The following is a 19,460-nucleotide window of genomic DNA, read 5'->3' as shown; positions in this document are numbered from 1 at the left end:
TTGCCTTGGGTATCTTTGGGATTCTTGCAATATTAGAGGGGAGGAGGGTGCTAATACTTAGGGAGTTTTTAGCTAATGGGTCCAACACTTTGGAGATACCACACAGCGTATACAACCTTGTGATCTTCATAACAGGCCTTGTCAACAGACATCATTTCCTCCCTTTAAAAATCAGTGATCTGGGCAGCCCCGGTGGCTTAGCGGTTTAGCGCCGCCTTCAGCCCAGGGCGTGATCCTGGAGGCCCCGGGAATGAGTCCCACGTCAGGCTCCTTGCATGGAGCCTGCTTTTCCCTCTGTCTGTCTGCCTCTCTCAACCTCTCTCTCTCTCTTTTTCTCTCTCTCTTTCTCTAATAAATAAATAAATAAAATCTTAAAAAAAAAAAAAAATCAGGGATCTGAGACTCAGGTGAAGTGACCTGCCTGTGGTCACCTGCCCAATCAGTGTCTGAGCCAAAATCTGAACCAAGATGTATCTGGCTCCAGAGTCCATGGTTTTTCCCCATACCTCCTTTCCTCCCAGAAAAATTCATGGTTCCAAATATCAGTAAAATGTAAGACTTCATTCATTAGGGTGCAGCAGTCAGACACTGAAACCTTGTGTTCTAGAAATGGATCTGCTGCTTGTGCACAGGGGTATGTCCATTCACTAATCAGAGCAGCTGCCAGCGAAGCCTTGATGCAGTTAGTCTGAGCTTCTTGCTGCCCTCCCCCCACCCCTTCACTGCTTGCCTGGCTGTGAAACTGTTACCGAAAACAGTGTTTGAAGGTTTATAGTGCGCTTTCTCAAATAACCGCCTCACTGAAATAAAACAGCATACAAATAGCATCTTACCCTTCACAATAATCTGTGAACTAAGTACACTGATGGTCCTGATTACGAATATGCCTGAGGTTCGGACAAGGAAAGTAACTCACAGCCATACAGCAAACTAATCTGAGAACAGGGGCTAGATTTGACCCATGGCCAAATTTACTTGGATTGTACAAAGTTTTAAACATTTCAAGTTAGTGGCCGTTCTTTACAAATCAGGAAAACAGCCACCAGCACCTGCACGACAGATTTCTAGTTTCTTCTGCCAAATTTGGAACATCTGGCAACACTGGGTCGAGTGGTGATTTCCCTTTTTAGGTGGGATGGGCACTGTCCAGTGCCTTACCACTCGTATCCACTGCATTTCTGTTGCCAGATTATGTGCCTGCACCTGTGGGCATCTTGGTTGCTACCTCAGTCATTAAAGTCTGTAAGTCACAGGGCACAGATTTGGTCTGGGATCTTCTGGATCTCTGCTGCCCCATTCTGTTTGTCTTTGTTTTATTTATTTATTTATTTTTAAGATTTTATTTATTCATGAGAAACACAGAGCAAGGCAGAGACATAGGCATGGGGGAAGCAGGCTCCCTGCAGGAAGCCTCATCGGGATGGGATCCCAGGACCCTTGGGATCAGAACCTGAGCCAAAGGCAGACGCTCAACCCCTGAGCCACCCAGGTGCCTCTGGTTTTGTTTTGATTGTGGTAAAATGCATATGACATTAAATTTACCATCTTAACCTTTTAAGTCTATGCGTCGATATTGTTATATATTCACATTGTTGTAGAGCTAATCTCTGTAACTTTTTCATCTTGTAAAACTGAACCTCAGAGCCTGTTAAACAATAACTTCCTATTTCCCTCTGCCTACAATCTCCAGATACCACCGTTCTTTGTCTCTATAAGTTTGATTACTCTAGGTATTTCACGTAAATAGAATCATATGCTATTTGTTTTCTTGTGACTGATATATTTCACATAGCATAAATGTCATTGAGTTTCATCCATGTTGTAGGACATAGGAGAATTTCTTTCCTTTTATGGCTGAATAATACATTTATTTTATGGATTGACCACATTTTGTTCATTCATCTATTGAGGGGCACTTTGGCTGCTTTCACCTTTTGGCAATTATGAACAGGGATGTTCAGCTATCTTTTTGAGACCCTGCTTTCTATTCTTTTGAATATATACCCAGAAGTGGCAGTGCCAGATCATATGGTAATTCTGTTTTGTAAAATTTTTTGAGGAACTCCTGTACTGTTTTCCATAGCATCTGTACCACCCAGTCTGCCTTTTACTTCAAAGTTGGGAAGAAAAGCGAGACCCAAAATATTTCTATTAAATGATCTACTATTAGATTTGCAAGGGCCCCAGCATGCATTCAGTCCAAGCCTTATATTTTACACAGAATATAAGCCAGGTCCCTGGTCTCCCTTGACCAGGTTCTGTGTTGGGACCACTGTCCTTCGTCCTGGTTAGGTGCTGGGCCTCATAGCTCATTTCTGAAAAGAGCAACCTTCTTGCTCAGCTCAACCCCTCCCATTGCAGGGTGGCTTTGAGTACAAGCGGGCCATCGTGGATTGCATCATCAGCATCATTGAGGAGAACACAGAGAGCAAGGAGACGGGGCTGTCACACCTGTGCGAGTTCATCGAGGACTGCGAGTTCACCGTGCTGGCCACCCGCATCCTGCATCTTCTAGGGCAGGAGGGACCCAAGACCAACAACCCTTCCAAGTATATCCGCTTCATCTATAACCGTGTAGTTTTGGAGCATGAGGAGGTCCGGGCAGGTGGGTCTGAGCTGGTGCTGAACTGGGGCTTTTTTTTTTTTTTTTTTTAAGATTTTTTAATTTAATCATTGAAAGAGACTGTGAGAGAAGCACAAGCAGGGGGGAGAGTCAGAGAGGGAAAAGCAGACTCCCTGCTGAGCAGGGAGCCCGATGCGGGGCTAGATCCCAGGACCCCAAGACCACGACCTGAATGGGAGGCAGATGCTTAACTGACGGAGCCACCCAGGCACTCCCCAAACTGGGGCTCTTAGCTGCTGCTTGAGCAAATGGCCTGCTGAAGGGACCTAAGCCCCAGCCCACAGGCACTCTGTGTTCTTGCCTCACAAGCTCCATGATTTATAACCTCAGATGCTTGGGTATGACCAAGTTGGATGGTTCTTTTGCTCTCTGATTTATGTTACTGATTTTTGGTTTTTAACTTTGACTACATGTTGGTGTTTAACTTTCTTTTATTTCTTGCTGTTTTTTGGTTAGCTTTTTTAAAAACTGTAGCTTTGTTGAGATATAAATCACAGACTATAAAATTCACTATTTTTTTATTTATTTTTTTATTAAGAGAAGGAGCAGGGGAAAGAGGAGAGAGAAACTTAAACAAGCTCCATACCCAGTGCAGAGCCTGATGCAGGGCTCTCTCTCACAACCCTGAGATCATGACCTGAGCCAAAATTGAGAGTCAGGTGGTTAACCAACTGAGCCACCCAGGCACCCCAAAACGCACTCTTTTAAATGACTATACAATTCAATATGCATCCATCATATTTTTCTCTTTTTTTAAGATTTTATTAATTTATTCATGAGAGACACACAGAGAGAGAGAAAGGCAGAGACAGAGGCAGAGGGAGAAGCAGGCTTCATGCAGGGAGCCTGATGTGGGACCCGATCCTAGGACCCCAGGATCATGACCTAAGGTGAAGACAGATGCTCAACCGCTGAGCCACCCAGGTGTCCCGCCATCATATTCTTTATTTCAAATTTACTGTCTTCTCATGCCCCCACTGGACAGATCTTTCCAGTTTCAGCGATTGATATTCATTAATAATAATTCATTTTCATACGTTAATCCAAAGGTTAATAACTACAAATTGAGGCCATTTGTGTATAGAAGCTGAGCAACCTGTGTGTGGCTAGCTTCTGTGGCCTCATCTCCGTTAATGCCAAAATGGCTCCTGAAACCCAAGATTGGGGCTGCCTTCTCCATGAAACAGATGAGGGAGCTGAGGCCCAGTGAAGGTCCGTCCAAGACCAGTCATTGCAATGGTGGCAGATTTGGGCCTCCATGCTCAGGACTGCTTATAAGCTCTGGGGCTCTTCTGCTCAAACACCTGTTCCAAGTGCTGGAAGTGTCCGAGCTATGAGCTGTCAGGTATGTTAAATAAATCATAGTTGCTTCATAAACACAGGTGCTGTGAGTGCTCTGGCCAAGTTTGGAGCCCAGAATGAAGAGATGTTACCCAGTATCTTGGTGTTGCTGAAGAGGTGAGTCTTTTTTTTTTTTTTTTTTTTATTTATGATAGTCACAGAGAGAGAGAGAGAGGCAGAGACACAGGCAGAGGGAGAAGCAGGCTCCATGCACCGGGAGCCTGATGTGGGATTCGATCCCGGGTCTCCAGGATCGCGCCCTGGGCCAAAGGCAGGCGCCAAACCGCTGCGCCACCCAGGGATCCCCGAGGTGAGTCTTTTTTAAAAACAGCTTTATTGACATATGTTTTGCAAGCCATAAAGTTCACCAACTCAAAATGTGTAATGTGATGTTTTTTATTATATTCACAGAGCTGTGTAACCATCACCGTAATCTAAGTTTAAAACATTTCTGTCATCCCCAGTAGGAACCCTATATCCATGGTGCTTATACGGCAGACTAAATGTTGTACTAGGGTAGTATTTTCTGTGGATGTGTGTTCCTAGCATTAAGACTCCTTGGTCTCCGTGGGTTTTTTGCAATATATGAAGTTTGATGAGGCTGTTTTCAATTGTACCTGCTTGGCTGTTTTGCTGGTTAGCTGGTGAGGGTGGAGATAGAAAGAAAAGAAACCCTATATCCATTACTTGTCACTTTGCCCTCCCCTCAGCACCCTCCCTACTCAACCCCAGACAACCACTAATCTACTTTTTATCTCTATGGATTTGCTCATTCTGGTCATTTCATGAAATGGAATCATTTAATCTGTGGGCTTTCATGTGTTTGGCTTCTCCACAGTGTTTTTTTACCAAGGTTCATTCATGCTGTAACATGTACCAGTACCTCATTCCTTTTTATGGCCAAAGAATTCATTGTACAGGTAGACCACATTTTAGCTCTTCATCAAATTGACAGACATTTGGGTTCTTCCCATTTTTTAGTTCTTGTGAATAATGCTGTGGTGAACATTCATGTACAAGTTTCTGTGTGACCTGTGTTGTCAGTTCTCAAGAGAATTCACCCAGGAGGGGGAATTGTTGGGTCATACTAAATTCTGTTTTCATGTCTTTTGCCCATTTCATGATTGGATTGTTTGTTTCTTTGCCGTTGAGTTTAATAAGTTCTTTTTTTTTTTTTAAGATTTTATTTATTTATGAGAGACAGAGAGAGGCATAGACAGGCAGAGGGAGAAGCAGGCTCCACGCAGGGAGCCCTACCTGGGACTCGACCCCGGGTCTCCAGCATCACACCCTGGGCTGAAGGTGGCGCTAAACCGCTAGACCACCGGGGCTGCCCCTGATAAGTTCTTTATAGATCTTGGATACTAGCCCTTTATCTGATATGTCATTTGTGGATACCTTCTCCCATTCTGTAGGTTGTCTTTTAGTTTTGTTGACTGTTTCTTTGCTGTGCAGAAGCTTTTTATCTTGATGAAGTCCCAATAGTTCATTTTTGCTTTTGTTTCCCTTGCTTTCCTAGATGTATCTTGCAAGACGTTGCTGTGGCCAAGTTCAAAAAGGGTGTTGCCTGTGTTCTCCTCTAGGATTTTGATGAATTCATGTCTCACATTTAGAACTTTCATCTATTTTGAGTTTATCTTTGTGTATATTGTAAGAGAATGATCCAGTTTCATTCTTCTGCACATGGCTGTCCAATTTTCCCAACACCATTTATTGAAGAGGCTGTCCTTTTTCCAGTGGATAGTCTTTCCTCCTTTGTCGAATATTAGTGAACCATAGTGTTGAGGGCTCATTTCTGGGTTCTCTCTTCTGTTCCATTGATCTATGTATCTGTTTTTGTGTCAGTACCACACTGTCTTGGTGGATCACAGCTTTGTAGTACAACTTGAAACCCGGCATTGTGATGCCCTCGACTCTGGTTTTCTTTTTTAATATTTCCCTGGCTATTCAAGGTCTTTTCTGATTCCACACAAATCTTAAGATGATTTGTTCCAACTCTCTGAAAAAAGTCCATGGTATTTGGGTAGGGATTGCATTGAACGTGTAAATTGTCCTGGGTAGCATTGACATTTTCACAACATTAATTCTTCCAATCCATGAGCATGGAATATTTCTCCATCTCTTTGTGTCTTCCTCAGTTTCTTTCAGAAGTGTTCTGTAGTTTTTAGGGTATAGATCCTTTATCTCTTTGGTTAGGTTTATTCCTTGGTATCTTATGATTTTGGGTACAGCTGTAAATGGGATTGACTCCTTCATTTCTCTTACTTCAGTCTCATTGTTAGTGTATAGAACTGCCACTGATTTCTGGGCCTTGATTTTGTTTCCTGCCACATTGCCAAATTGCTGTATGAGTTCTAGCAATCTTGGGGTGGAGTCTTTTGGGTTTTCTGTGTACAGTATCATGTCATCTGCGAAAAGGGAGAGTTTGACTTCTTCTTTGCCAATTTGAATGCCTTTTATTTCTTTTTGTTGTCTGATTGCTGAGGCTAGGACTTCTAGTACTATGTTGAAAAGCAGTGGTGAGGGTGGAATCATGAAATGGGCAAAAGACATGAACAGAAATTTCACCAAAGAAGACAAAAACATGGCCAAAAACACATGAGAAAATGCTCCACATCACTTGCCATCAGGAAAATACAAATCAAAACCACAATGAGATACCACCTCACACCATTGAGAATGGTGAAAATTAACAAGCAGGAAACAAATGTTGGAGAGGATGTGAAGAAAGGGGAACCCTCTTGCACTGTTGGTGGGAATGTGAACTGGTACAGCCACTCTGGAAAACAGTGTGGGAGGTACCTCAAAGAGTTAAAAATAGAGCTGCCCTGTGACCCAGCATTGCACTGCTGGGGGTTTACCCCAAAGATACAGATGCAGTGAAAGACCGAGACACCTGCACCCAATGTTCATAGCAGCAATGTCCAAAATAGCCAAACTGTGGAAGGAGCCTCAGTGCCCATCGAAAGATGAATGGATAAAGAAAATTGTGGTCTGTGTATATGGTGGAATATTACTCAGCCATTAGAAATGACAAATAGGGCAGCCCTGGTGGCGCAGCGGTTTGGCGCCGCCTGCAGCCTAGGGTGTGATCCTGGAGACCTGGGATCGAGTCCCACATCGGGCTCCCTGCATGGAGCCTGCTTCTCCCTCTGCCTGTGTCTCTGCCTCTCTCTGTGTGTCTATGAATAAATAAAATCTTTTTAAAAAAAAAAAAGAAATGATAAATACCCACCATTTGCTGCAAGTGGATGGAACTGGAGGGTATTGTGCTGAGTGAAGTAAATCAATCGGAGAAGGACAAACTATGGTTTCACTCATACAGGAAATATAAAAAATAGTGAAAGGGATTATAGGGAAAAGGAGAGAAAATGAGTGGGAAATATCAGAGAGGGTGACAACAGGAGAGACTCCTGACTCTGGGAAATGAACAAGGGGTAGTGTAAGGGGAGGTGGGCAGGAGGAATGGGGTGACTGGGTGACGGGCACTGAGGGGAGCACTTGACAGGATGAGCACTGGGTGTTATGCTATATGTTGGCAAATCAAACTCCAATAAAAAAATAAACAAAAAAATTGTTTTTTGACACATGCTGCTGGATATAGGAGATTGCCTTCTTCACTGGATGGACTTCAGGGAGGGGGTCCAGGGAATATGAATATGGCCACCCCTTAGGTAGTTAGAATATCATAGGCTCCTCTGTGCTTTTCATGCCTGGATTGCACATCTAGGGACTAAGCTTTAGGAGACTTGCTTCTTCTGACTGGCCTCTGATGAAGGCTTCCCGTATCCCTCCTGCTACCCCTGTGGGGCCCCAGCCAGGGAAACTGTGTGTTCTGACTGCAGGTGTGTGATGGATGATGACAATGAAGTAAGGGACCGAGCCACCTTCTATCTCAATGTCCTGGAGCAGAAGCAGAAGGCCCTCAATGCAGGGTATATCCTAAATGGTGAGTCTCACCGGCTCCTTTGACTTGGCCCCATCCCAGAGCTGTGGCCCTTCTCACTATTCCAGAGCAGGTGCACCTGATCCTCACTGGGGAGGGGAAGCCTGAGGCAAGACACTTTCGGCTAGACTTGCATGGCAGCTTCATGGTATCACTAACCTCAGGAGACCTACAATCTTGTGGTTCTCACCAATGTGGGTGGAAACAGCTCGGTGAATTGAAACACTAGTCATTAATAAAAATCTCTCTTTGCATAGTACTCTACTCTGTATAAGTCACTCTTCTATGTACATTTATCCCCATACCAGCCGTGTGAAGAAGGATCTAGATGAGAAAGTGGAGGCCTAGAGGGTTTTAAGTGGTTTTCTCAGTGGTCTAGGGTCATAAAACCTAGACTCCTGGGTCTCAGTCTTTTGTGGGGGATTCCAGGTGCTTGTTCTGTCATGTATGCAGGCATGTCTGTCTCCCACTGGCTTCTAGGTCTGACAGTTTCCATCCCTGGTCTGGAGAGAGCTCTGCAGCAGTATACTCTAGAACCATCAGAAAAACCTTTTGACCTCAAGTCTGTGCCCCTGGCCACCACGCCAATGGCAGAGCAGAGAACAGGTAAGTAATATCTGTGCTCCTTTCAGAGGCTGTCAGGTCCAAAGTTCTGTGGGAAGGTCTGCATGGGCCCTGAAGCCACTAAACCTAGTCAGGATGGGGGTGCTTATACCAAAAGGATGGAATAATCCTTTCTACGTCTGGCTCCAGGACATAGAGACACATGCATACACTCTTTCTCACCTGTTCTGTACTCTTACATGTTCACACTCTGTCAGGGGGGTTGGAAGTTATAATCCCTAAGTAACAGTTCTGTGGTCAACATGCCCCATTACTGGAGTTGTTGGTCACAATGTTTGTTTGCTCCTGCAGAAAGCACCCCCATCACAGCCGCCAAGCAGCCTGAGAAAGTGGCAGCTACCCGGCAAGAGATCTTCCAGGGTGAGTAGCAGTGCTTGGTGGGGCTCTTAGGACCTGGGCTTGGTCTCCTCAGCTTTAGGGTAGTTTATCTCCTCAGGGAAATTAGAAGAGACTCAATCAACAACAGTTCTTACTCTTTTTTTTTTTTTTTTTTTAAGATTTTACTTCTTTTTTTTTTTTTTAAGATTTATTTATTGATTTATGATAGACTTAGAGAGAGGCAGAGACACAGGAGGAGGGAGAAGCAGGCTCCATGCCGGGAGCCCGACATGGGACTCGATCCCAGGACTCCAGGATCACGCCCTGGGCCAAAGGCAGGCACCAAACCGCTGAGCCACCCAGGGATCCCTTTACTTCTTAATTTGAGAGAGAGAGCGTGAGTGGGGAAGGACAGAGGGAGAAGCAGACTCCCTGCTGAGCAGGGAGCCCAGTGCTGGGCTTGATCCCAGGAACTTAGGATCATGACTAAGCCGAAAGCAGATGCTTGGGATTCCTGGGTGGCTCAGTGGTTAGGTACCTGCCTTCAGCCCAGGGCATGATCCTGGAGTCCCAGGATGGAGTCCCACGTCAGGCTCCCTGCATGGAGGCTGCTTCTCTCTCTGCCTGTGTTGTCTCTGCCTCTCTCTGTGTGTGTCTCTCATGAATAAATAAATAAAATCTTAAGAAAAGAAAGAGAGAGAGAGAGAAAGAAAAGAAAGAAAGAAAGAAAGAAAGAAAAGAAAGAAAGAAAGAAGAAAAAGAAAGAAGAAAAAGAAAAGAAAGAAAGAAAGCAGATGCTTAACTGACTGAGTCACCCAGACTCCCATCAACAACAGTTCTTATTCTGGAGTGCTGGGCCCTGAGGGTACCCTAGACAGCACATTTAATCCTCAGTTGTAAGGTATTGGGTCCATTTAGTATTGGAGGAATTGGAAGTTCAGAGAGAGAAAGTGATATGCCTAAAGTTGCATTAGCAAGAAAGTAGAGGGGTTGGAATTAAGATTCACATCAGACTGGCTCAAGGCTACCACTTGGCCTTGGTTCTGAGAGCTTGGGTGCCTGGAGCCCAGGCTGGTACCAGAGGTCAAATTCAGTATAGTTGGGGTCCAAAGACCCTAGTATTTTTTCTTGGATTCCAGAGACTTTTAAGTCCACATTGTCTGGAAAGGTTTTATTTAGATATTTATCTATCTCTCTGGTCTTGCATCTATTTAAGGGTAGAGGCTGTGTATCTAATTGCCATACCATATTATCTACTGAATTCCCACCTTCAGGGTCTAACATGTGCCCCTCTTTCTTCTTGAAGGATCTCCTATGCTCATCTCTTGTATTCCAGCTCTTCTGTCTTCTCTTAATTAGTTCTATATGGTTCTTCACAGGTTTTGTCTTTTATATGCTCTATCATGGCACTTAGAACAGTACCTTTCTTCCTCACGGTCAGTTCCCAATTATTGTTTAATTAAATCCCCCCCTTTTCCATTCCATTCGAGAATCCTATCTTCTATCAATTTACCTTTCAAATTCAGCAAAACTAGGATCTGGAACTAACTGGGACCACTCTAACAGAATTTTTCCTTCTGTATTACCTTCTCCATGCTGTTACCACAAATCACCACAAGCTTAGTGGCTTAGCACCACACAAATTTATTATCTTACAATTCTGAGAGTAGAGGTCTAAAATGGGTTTCACTGTGTTGGTATTGTTGAGCTCCCTCTGGAGGCTTTAGGGGAGAATCGTGTCTTTGCTTTTTCTAGTTTCTGGAGGCCTCCTTCATTGCTCTCCTGATGATCCCTTCCTTCACCTTCATAGCCAGCACCTTCACAGTCAGCAAATCTGACTCTGAGCCTTTTGCCTCCTTCTCATAAGGATCCTTGTGATTACTTTGGGCCCACCCAGATAATCCAGGATAATCTCGCCTTCTCAAAAATCCAACTTAATCGCATCTGCAAAATCGCTTTTACCATGTGATGTAACGTATTTACAGGTTCTGGGAGTTAGCCTGTGTACATCTTGGGGCCACCATTCTGACATACCTTCGAAGGAAGACTCCTTCTGAATCTCTAAGGGGCTGTGAATTTCATCTTTAAACAGTCTTCCGAAGCCTAACGTTTATTGATCAGTTCAGTTCTAGGAATTTTGCTAGATCCTGATATGTATTGCTTCATTTATCTTTACAACAATACTGTGACCAAGATTGTTAAATCTATTTTATTGGTGAAGAATCAGACACTCAGTGTTAACTGATAGCTTCTATAGAATCCCCTGGGTTAGTTAAGTGTCAGGTGTAGAAACATGGTGCTCCAAGAAGTAAATTCCCACAGAAAAAGCACTGTAGTAGCTCATGATCATGATGGCCCAAAAGTGCCCGCTGATATCTAGGCTGGCTCTTTCTGGGCTTTTTACTGCCTGCACATTCATCAGATGCAGTCCTGCAGGTGGCAGAGGACTGAAGCAGTCACAAAGAGAAAGCAAAAAATAATAATAATGCCTACTTTTTTTGTTTCTACCCATGAAACATGAATTGAGTACCTACTAAGTTCAGGGCAAAATAATCAGATCCCTGGCCTTGCCACAATTCCTGTCCTTATAGAGTTCAACTTAATTGGGAAGACAAGTTAAAAATCTTAGGGCAGTGGTCTACACATACTAGTGTACATCAGAAACATCTGAGAAAATTTCTTAGAAATGAGATTCCTGAATCCCAGAGCCAGAGCATATTTATGATGGGCCAAGAATCTGAGTTTTTGACAAGTCACAACCCTTAGATAACTCTTGACACCAGTGATCCATGACCATACTTTGAGAAACAATGCCCCTACTGTAGAACAGGGAAGAGAGCAGTAGGCACAGTCATCATAGACAAACATGGTGTGCAGACTGCTGCCAGATGTGGGCCTGTAGGCCAGAAGACCCACACCAGTGCTGGAAGCAGGCTCTGGGGTGTAGGGATAGGCTTTACCAGGTGCCCAAGACCACTTGAAGTGAGGTTTTCTACAAGTCTGAATCTGAAACATCTCATTACTGGCCAGTTTATCTTAACTGACAAATGTATAGGACCAGTTTGTTCTTTTGCCTGATTCTGTGGCTATAACATCATTCATCTCGTCTTTATAGTTTTTCTTTTTTTTTTTTTTTTTTTTTAAGATTTTATTTATTCACCAGGAACACACAGAGAGAGAGGGGCAGGCTCCATGCAGGGAGCCCGATGTGGGACTCAATCCCAGGTCTCCAGGATCACACTCTGGGCTGAAGGCGGCGCTAAACTGCTGAGCCACCCAGGCTGCCCAGAGTTTTCCTTTTAAGAACTCTTGCTGAGCTTCTAAAGTTGTAGGAGTCTCCAAATGGATTAGGCCTCAGACATTGGGGTCTCTCAGTCAGTTTTCTGTGGCTGAGGTCTTTTGTTAGCAAGAGGAGAAAATGTATTGGTATATTTGGGAAATAGTGAGTAACCCGTCGTGTATACATATGCATCCATCTCAGTAGGGTGAAAGACCTGGAGAGTTGGCCATGAGCATGTATTAGAAACCATCACAGGTTGGTTTGGGAATTAAAAGGCTGAGTGAATTTGTGGCCTGTGGCTTTCAGAGCAGTTGGCGGCAGTGCCAGAGTTCCATGGGCTGGGGCCCCTCTTCAAGTCTTCGCCTGAGCCTGTGGCCCTCACTGAATCAGAGACAGAGTATGTCATCCGCTGCACCAAACACACCTTCACTGATCACATGGTGTTCCAGGTGAGCAGGGAGTGCCGAGGCCGTGCTGGGGCTTGGGCCTAGGGAGCGGTCTTAAGTGCGACAGGTCCTATAGGGTCCCACACTGATTTGGTCAGGAGCCCAATTTAATGATAGGTTCTGTCACCAGCTGGTATGTATCTTGCAGCCTTGACCCAGGACTTCTCTGGCTCTTATGAGTTAGCATGGGGACAGGGAGTCTGTGCAGAGGTACTGGGATAGGAATTAGTTTGGCTCATGGGGTGGGTTAGGATCTCTGGGCTGTTCCTCTACAGCAGGGCTTAGACCTAGAGCAGTCTCTTAGCAACCCCTCTCCTCCCTGGTTCAGTTTGACTGCACAAACACACTCAACGACCAGACCTTGGAGAACGTCACAGTGCAGATGGAGCCCACTGAAGCCTATGAGGTGGTCTCTTACGTGCCTGCCCGAAGCCTACCCTACAACCAGCCTGGGACCTGCTACACATTGGTGGCACTGCCCAAGGAAGACCCCACAGCTGGTGAGCCCCTCTCCAGAAATCACCCTGGACCATGTGAGAACCCTGGGGATCCAGATGGTGTGGGCCAGATGTACACCAGCCATTTGTCTCCTCTGAGAGCTTCAACTCCTTGACTTCAGTCTTGAGGAAAAGAAGAAGAAAGGCTGAGTCCTGGGAACTTGTCCTACATCATCCCATTTCACCCTCATAGTCTCCTAAGGGGATAAGTACTGCTCTCCCTATTCCTAGATGAGACTCAGGGTAAAGGACTTGCCTGAGTTCCTGTGGCTGGCAAGAGGCAGAACCCAGGTCTCTCTGGTTCTCAACTTGTACTTTTTCATTTTACCATGAGAGTACAAAGATAGGCACAAAGACTCAAACACCCCAGCTCCACTCCTTCCAAGGGACCCACCAGCGTCTTTTTCCAGACCTTGGACGTTGGACATGTGACTGGCATGGACTTAGCCATCCTGCAAGCACCCCTGCTTTCTTCTTTCTTCCTTCCCTCTGAGGGGGCTCCTCAGACCCATGACTTAACTCTTCCACTCTTCCACAAGGTGGTATCTTCTGTCCAAATTTGTGGGGTTGGATGACTATTTTGTGTGGGGTTGCTGCTATTGATAATATAACACAGGCCTGGGGAATAGGCCATGGCCACCTGCCCTATGGAGGAGCTTATCCCCTGTAGGGACTAGGGCCAACCTGACCACCCAGCCTTTCTTCCCTGCAGTGGCCTGCACATTCAGCTGCATGATGAAGTTCACTGTCAAGGACTGTGACCCCACCACTGGGGAGACTGATGATGAAGGCTATGAAGATGAATATGTGGTAAGAAGCTAGTGTTGGGAGGCTCAATTTTGTGCCTAAGGTTGCAGAGCAGCCCCTTCCAGGAGCTAACAATGAGACTTCAAGCTTTCTAGAGAAGTTGGATTGGTTTGCATCTGTTGAGTAGTCCTTTCATGCACTCAAAGGACGTCTAATTCCACTTTTATGAGCTTGGATGAGCTGAGTGCAGGATCGCTCTGGGGTTTGACCGTGGGGCAGTGTGGTTCAGTACCATCTGAGGGCAGACTCAATCTGGTGATGCAAATTGTTCCAGCTCCTCATGACTAGAGGGACAGTCACTGTGGAATATAATTGACATTGTCACACGGGGGCCATTGTTAAGGGGACCTCCCGAAGCCAGCAGTAACCCTAAGAGCAGGAATTGCCCTAGGATCAAGTGAGCTCCTTGGGAGAACTGGGCCTGAGGATTGCTTCTGCTGTGGGAGCTGAGTCCTACTTACACACACCTGAAACAAACATCCCCAAGAGTAGGGGCTCAGTGAAGAGCTGGTGGCTGGGTGAATGGGGAACCTTTATGTGCTCTCTCAGTCCAAGGTTGGGGGTTAATATGTGTCAGGCTCAGAGATTCTGAGGCAGAGGGTGGGATCTGATGAGTCAGAAGTGTCCGAGCCGTAGAAGGCAGACCTTTGGATCCTTAAGGCACTGACTCTAGGCAGGCTTCCAAAGGGACGTGACCTTGCAGCTGACATCCTAAGGTGAGCACTCGGGTCAGGGCATTTCTGTTGAAAGGACACCACTTAGCTGTGAGCACCTGAAGGAAAGTCCAGTTACTGTATGTCCACAGAGCCAAGCACAGTGCTCTGTGTCTAGTGAGCACTTGCCCAATGCGTTGCAGAAAGGGATGAGCAGTGAGTGCAGAGCAGATGCCCCACAGGTGTGCAGAACAGGAACCCATTCCCCTGGAGGTGTATGCCTAACTTCCACCTCCATCTCCACAGCTGGAAGATCTGGAAATCACTGTTGCTGATCACATCCAAAAGGTCATGAAACTGAACTTTGAAGCAGCCTGGGATGAGGTAGGGGATGAGTTTGAGAAGGAGGAAACATTCACCTTGTCTACTATCAAGACACTTGAAGGTAAAATCCTTGGCTATTGAAATGTGTCCTCCCCTTTCACTCCTCCTGGCCTTGGCCCCCCAGGAACCCAGGGCCATGTTGAGAGTATATACTTCGGATGGCAGTTCATGAAAAGGCCCTTAGAGAGGGCCTGGCTGGCTCAATAGAACAGCATGTGACTCTTGATCACAGGGTCATGAGTTTGAGCCCCACGTTGGGTGTAGAGATTACTAAATAAAATTTTTAAAAGCGCACCTTAGAGCAGGCTTAGAGGATGGGGGAGTGGTGGTGACACAAAGGTAGAAATGAGATGTGCCTTAATGATGCTGGGATTTCTCTCTACAGAGGCTGTGGGCAATATCGTGAAATTCCTGGGAATGCACCCTTGTGAGAGGTCAGACAAAGTGCCAGATAACAAGAACACCCACACATTGCTCCTGGCTGGTAAGCAACACTTCTAGGTGGGAAGGGCCTACGTAGTTTACAGTCTGCATGCTACTGCACCCTGGGTTGAGGGCTCCCACTGGGAACATGGGGATTCAAATTTATAGCATTGAAGATTCACAAAGTAAGGGGCACCTGGGTGGCTCAGTCGGTTAAGCGTCTGCGTTCAACTTAGGTCATGATCTTAAGGTCCTGGAATGGAGCCCTGTGTCCGTCTCTCTGCTCAGTGGGGAGCCTGACACTCCCCCTGCTTGTGCTTTCTCTCACTCTGTAGAATAAATAAAATCTTTAAAAACACAAAAAAAAAATTCACAAAGTAAAAAAAAGCCCAGCAGTGAAATATCCTCCGACCCTTGCTGCCTGTCATCTATCTAGTTCCTTTCCGACAGGTGACTGATCAGCGTTGCTATTATAAACTAAACAGTGATTTTATGGATACAAACACTGACATGCACAATTTCCTATTTTAACTCAGATGTTTACGTGTAAATAATATATATATTGTCTTTTCCTATGCTTGGCTGGCTCAGTCGGTAGAGCATGTGATTCTTGATCTCAGGGTCCTAAGTTTGAGCCTCACATTGGGGGTGGAGATTACATGAAAAATATATTTAAAAATACATAGAGTTTCCTCTTTTTCTAATTGTGGCAAAATGTACATAATGTAAAATTTACCATTTTAAGTTCAGGTATACAGCCCAGTGGCATGAAGTATATCTGCATTATTGTGTAGATATTAGCACTGTTCTTCTCCAGGACTTTTTTTTTATCATCCCAGAGTAAATCTTCATACTTTTTTGTAGCTTCCTTATATTCCATTGTATGGGTGTACCATATTTTATAGTTTCAGCCTGCATTGGTAAATATATAGATTGTTCCAGGCTTTATGCTATTACAAACAATGCTACAGTGAATAATCATGCACACACACACACTTTATTTTGCTATTCCCTGAGGGAATAGGCTTTTATCTATAGGATAAAGTTTATCTATAGGATAAACTTCCCAAGGCATTACCGGGTCAAAGCGCATTTCTCATTTTGATAAAAATTTCTAGTTGCCTTCTATTGGAACTGTATGCCTTTCCTTCCACACTGTGGACAACATAGTATGTTATCAGTATAATACAGTAATCAGTAATATACAGAGTATATTATCAGGTCATTATCAAATGATCTTTGCCAGTCTGGGTGGAAAATGGTATCTTAGTGTAGTTTTTATTTTATTTTATCATGAGAGACACACAGAGCAAGGCAAACATATAGGCCGAGGGAGAAGCAGGCTCCATGCAGGGTGCCCGATGTGGGACTTGATCCCAGGTCTTCAGGATCACACCCTGAGCCAAAGGCAGATGCTCAACGGCTGAGCCACCCAGGTGTCCCTGTAGTTTTTATTTTATATTTCTTGTATATTGAATGAAGTTAAGCATTCTTCCCAAATATGTGTGCCATTTGTATTTCTTTTTCTGTGAATTATTTCCATATCCTTTCTCTAATTCTCTACTGAGTTGGTTGGTCTTTTTTTAATAGGAATGGTATTTTAAGAAGTCAACATGGAAATTTTCAAACTTACACAAAAATTGAATACTATAATGAGCCCTCATGTGCTCATCTTCCAGTTTCAGTAACTTAACAGCATCCATACCGCCACTCCCTCTATCCCCCATCCCCGGTTTATTTTATTTTATTTTTATTATTTTTTTAATAAATAAATTTATTTATTTGTTCATGAGAGACACACAGAGAGAGAGGCAGAGACAGAGGCAGAGGGAGAAGCAGGCTCCATGCAGGGAGCCTGACATGGGACTCGATCCTGGGACCCTGAGATCACGCCTTAAGCCGAAGGCAGACAGACAACCGCTGAGCCACCCAGGCGTCCCATCCCCAGTTATTTTAAAGAAAATTCCAGATACAGCATTTTGTATGTAAATGTCTCTATATCTGTATATTTCTCTAAGAGATAATAATGCCTTGTTTAAAGGAGTGGGGGCAATACAATTATCACACCTAAAACTGAACAAAAGGAAATGGAGATTTTCTTTTTTTCCTGTTTCTCTTTTTTTAAGATTTTATTTATTTATTCATGAGAGCTGCAGAGAGATCCCGGGACTCGGGACTCTGGGTTTACGCCCTGGGCTGAAGGCAGGCGCTCAACTGCTGAGCCACTCAGGCATCCCTTTTTCCTGAGTGTTTCTAAACAGGGTTGGGAGGCAGTTCTGCTTCAGTGCCCTGCTCACAGCTGATAGACCCCAAGCGGTTGTTTCTGGCCACACTGAAGCAACCTAGTCCCCTGGGTCTTGCAGACACCTGCGATGTGGTTTTGTCATGGAGGGGCTGTCCCTTCATCTTTGCTCTTAGATTTAGCCAACATGCATGAGAGCCTCTGTGATGCCAGGTAAAAGCCTTGTATGTTTTATTAATTCATTTGCACCTGGCAGAAGCTTAAAAAACAGTATAATTATCTCCTTTACTTCATAGTTGAGGATACTGTAGCTCAGAGAGGTAAAGTGACTTGCATAAAATCTCAGGGATTTCAGCCCAACTCCCGTTTGCAGGCCCACTCCCGTTTCACTGCATCACAGCTGCCTTGATGAGTTGCTACAAATCCCACCCTTAGCCCACTCTCTGCAGCTTCTTCCTTACACACCTGTACTTCTCTCTTTCCTCTAGGTGTGTTCCGGGGAGGTCATGATATCTTGGTGCGCTCCAGACTGCTGCTTTTGGACACAGTAACAATGCAGGTGACAGCCAGAAGTTCAGAGGAGCTGCCAGTAGACATCATCTTGGCATCTGTGGGCTAAGGGGCCAGACTGCATGGGCCCTGCTCCTACCCTTTTCCCCTCAACACTACGCAGAAGTCATGCCTTCATCCTGAATTCCAATGGAAACTCTTTCCCAAGCCTCTGCATTCAAAAACAACTAGGAATCACTGGGGAAAAAAAAATTTTTTTTCCCTGCAGGACTGCTAGGGGGTAACTTTTTTTTCCTTTTTTTAAATAGGGGATGATTTTAGCTTGTCCTAGAACCTGTTGCCCTTCTTGTCAGGGTAGGACATCCCAAATGAATAAAATGCTCGCACCTCCTCTTGAATTTATCCCCAAGAAAACTATCTTATCCATACAAATAAATCAGCATGTATTTATTGAATGGCTGCTACTCTGCAGACTCATGCTTAAGGGCTCCACTTTCCCCTTCCCCCTTCTGAGCCCCATCCCAGGAACACCTGACCTATCCCCTTTACACACACAGCCTTTTGGCTGCTGTACTTGAGGTCAGACGGTTTCCACTCCTCTCCATTCAAGCCCCAGGAACAGGAGCAGCGCAGGTTTGTGGAGAGGATGACAGCAGGCACTGAGGTTGCACCTGTTCTTGCAATCCTGACCATTGCTCCCTCTCTAGGTTATGAATGGGGCCCTCAGCCGGGTTGGATGGATAATTTGGGTGTTCCCTAACATGCGCACTGGGGTTGGTCTGCTCCCAATTCAGCCCAATTCTGTGAACACACAGAGGAAGAACAGCCCCCTCTCTAAGAGCACTCTGTTGGCTGAAGACCAGAAAGCCTTGGTTTATGTCCCAAGGGAGCAGGCTCAGAGGCCACCTCAACTTCTGTTAAACTCAAGCCATTAGCTTTGCTAATTTCATGCCCGAAATACACCTGCAAGGCCTGTTTTTAAAAAATCTAGGTCTCACCCTTAAAAAATTCACTTTTAGGGTTAGAAGGGAAGGTCCTGGAAAATCGCATTCTGGTGCCCACTGAAGTATGAGAGTGAAGTATGAAGTTTTCCTGATGGTTTCTCAATTTTTGCCTCAAAACTGAGGCAGTTAGCCTCACTGCGACGTAAAGAGAAGGTTTCCTGTTATCCCCACGAGGATCCGGTGCACTACTTCTGGCTCCCTCTGTGCAGACGGGCACCTCACGCTCCCTGGGACGCACCGGAGGCCTCCGCCGCGCCGCGGGGACGAACCGGGGCCCCAGCCCATTCCTGCGGCCCGGCCGGGGAAGCGGGGCCGAGATGGAGGGAGCCGGCAGCCTCCAAAGCCAGCCGTAGCCTCCTCCT

At 45.2% G+C, this 19,460-nt stretch overlaps 1 protein-coding gene across 2 annotated transcripts in view; it reads left to right on the top strand.

The window, feature by feature from the left end:
- The window catches only part of COPG1 (COPI coat complex subunit gamma 1), a 28,862-nt gene extending 10,313 nt beyond the window's left edge, over positions 1 to 18,549 (top strand). The window contains exons 14-24 of one of the 2 annotated variants that reach the window (XM_025991578.2): positions 2,362 to 2,605; positions 4,006 to 4,081; positions 7,810 to 7,913; positions 8,391 to 8,516; positions 8,826 to 8,894; positions 12,439 to 12,581; positions 12,907 to 13,078; positions 13,788 to 13,885; positions 14,842 to 14,980; positions 15,305 to 15,403; positions 18,073 to 18,549. In XM_025991578.2, coding sequence (XP_025847363.1) covers positions 2,362 to 2,605; positions 4,006 to 4,081; positions 7,810 to 7,913; positions 8,391 to 8,516; positions 8,826 to 8,894; positions 12,439 to 12,581; positions 12,907 to 13,078; positions 13,788 to 13,885; positions 14,842 to 14,980; positions 15,305 to 15,403; positions 18,073 to 18,203 — 1,401 coding nt within the window. In that variant the 3' untranslated portion in view covers positions 18,204 to 18,549. The remainder of the gene's footprint in view (positions 1 to 2,361; positions 2,606 to 4,005; positions 4,082 to 7,809; positions 7,914 to 8,390; positions 8,517 to 8,825; positions 8,895 to 12,438; positions 12,582 to 12,906; positions 13,079 to 13,787; positions 13,886 to 14,841; positions 14,981 to 15,304; positions 15,404 to 18,072) is intronic. The other variant, XM_025991579.2, reaches the window with a different exon arrangement.
- Positions 18,550 to 19,460: the final 911 nt, after the last annotated feature.

Source organism: Vulpes vulpes, chromosome 9 (genome assembly GCF_048418805.1).
Source record: "Vulpes vulpes isolate BD-2025 chromosome 9, VulVul3, whole genome shotgun sequence".
In the NCBI taxonomy this organism is placed as follows: Eukaryota; Metazoa; Chordata; class Mammalia; order Carnivora; family Canidae; genus Vulpes; species Vulpes vulpes.
Note: the sequence above shows the minus strand (reverse complement) of the source record. Positions and strands in the feature narration are given on the sequence as shown.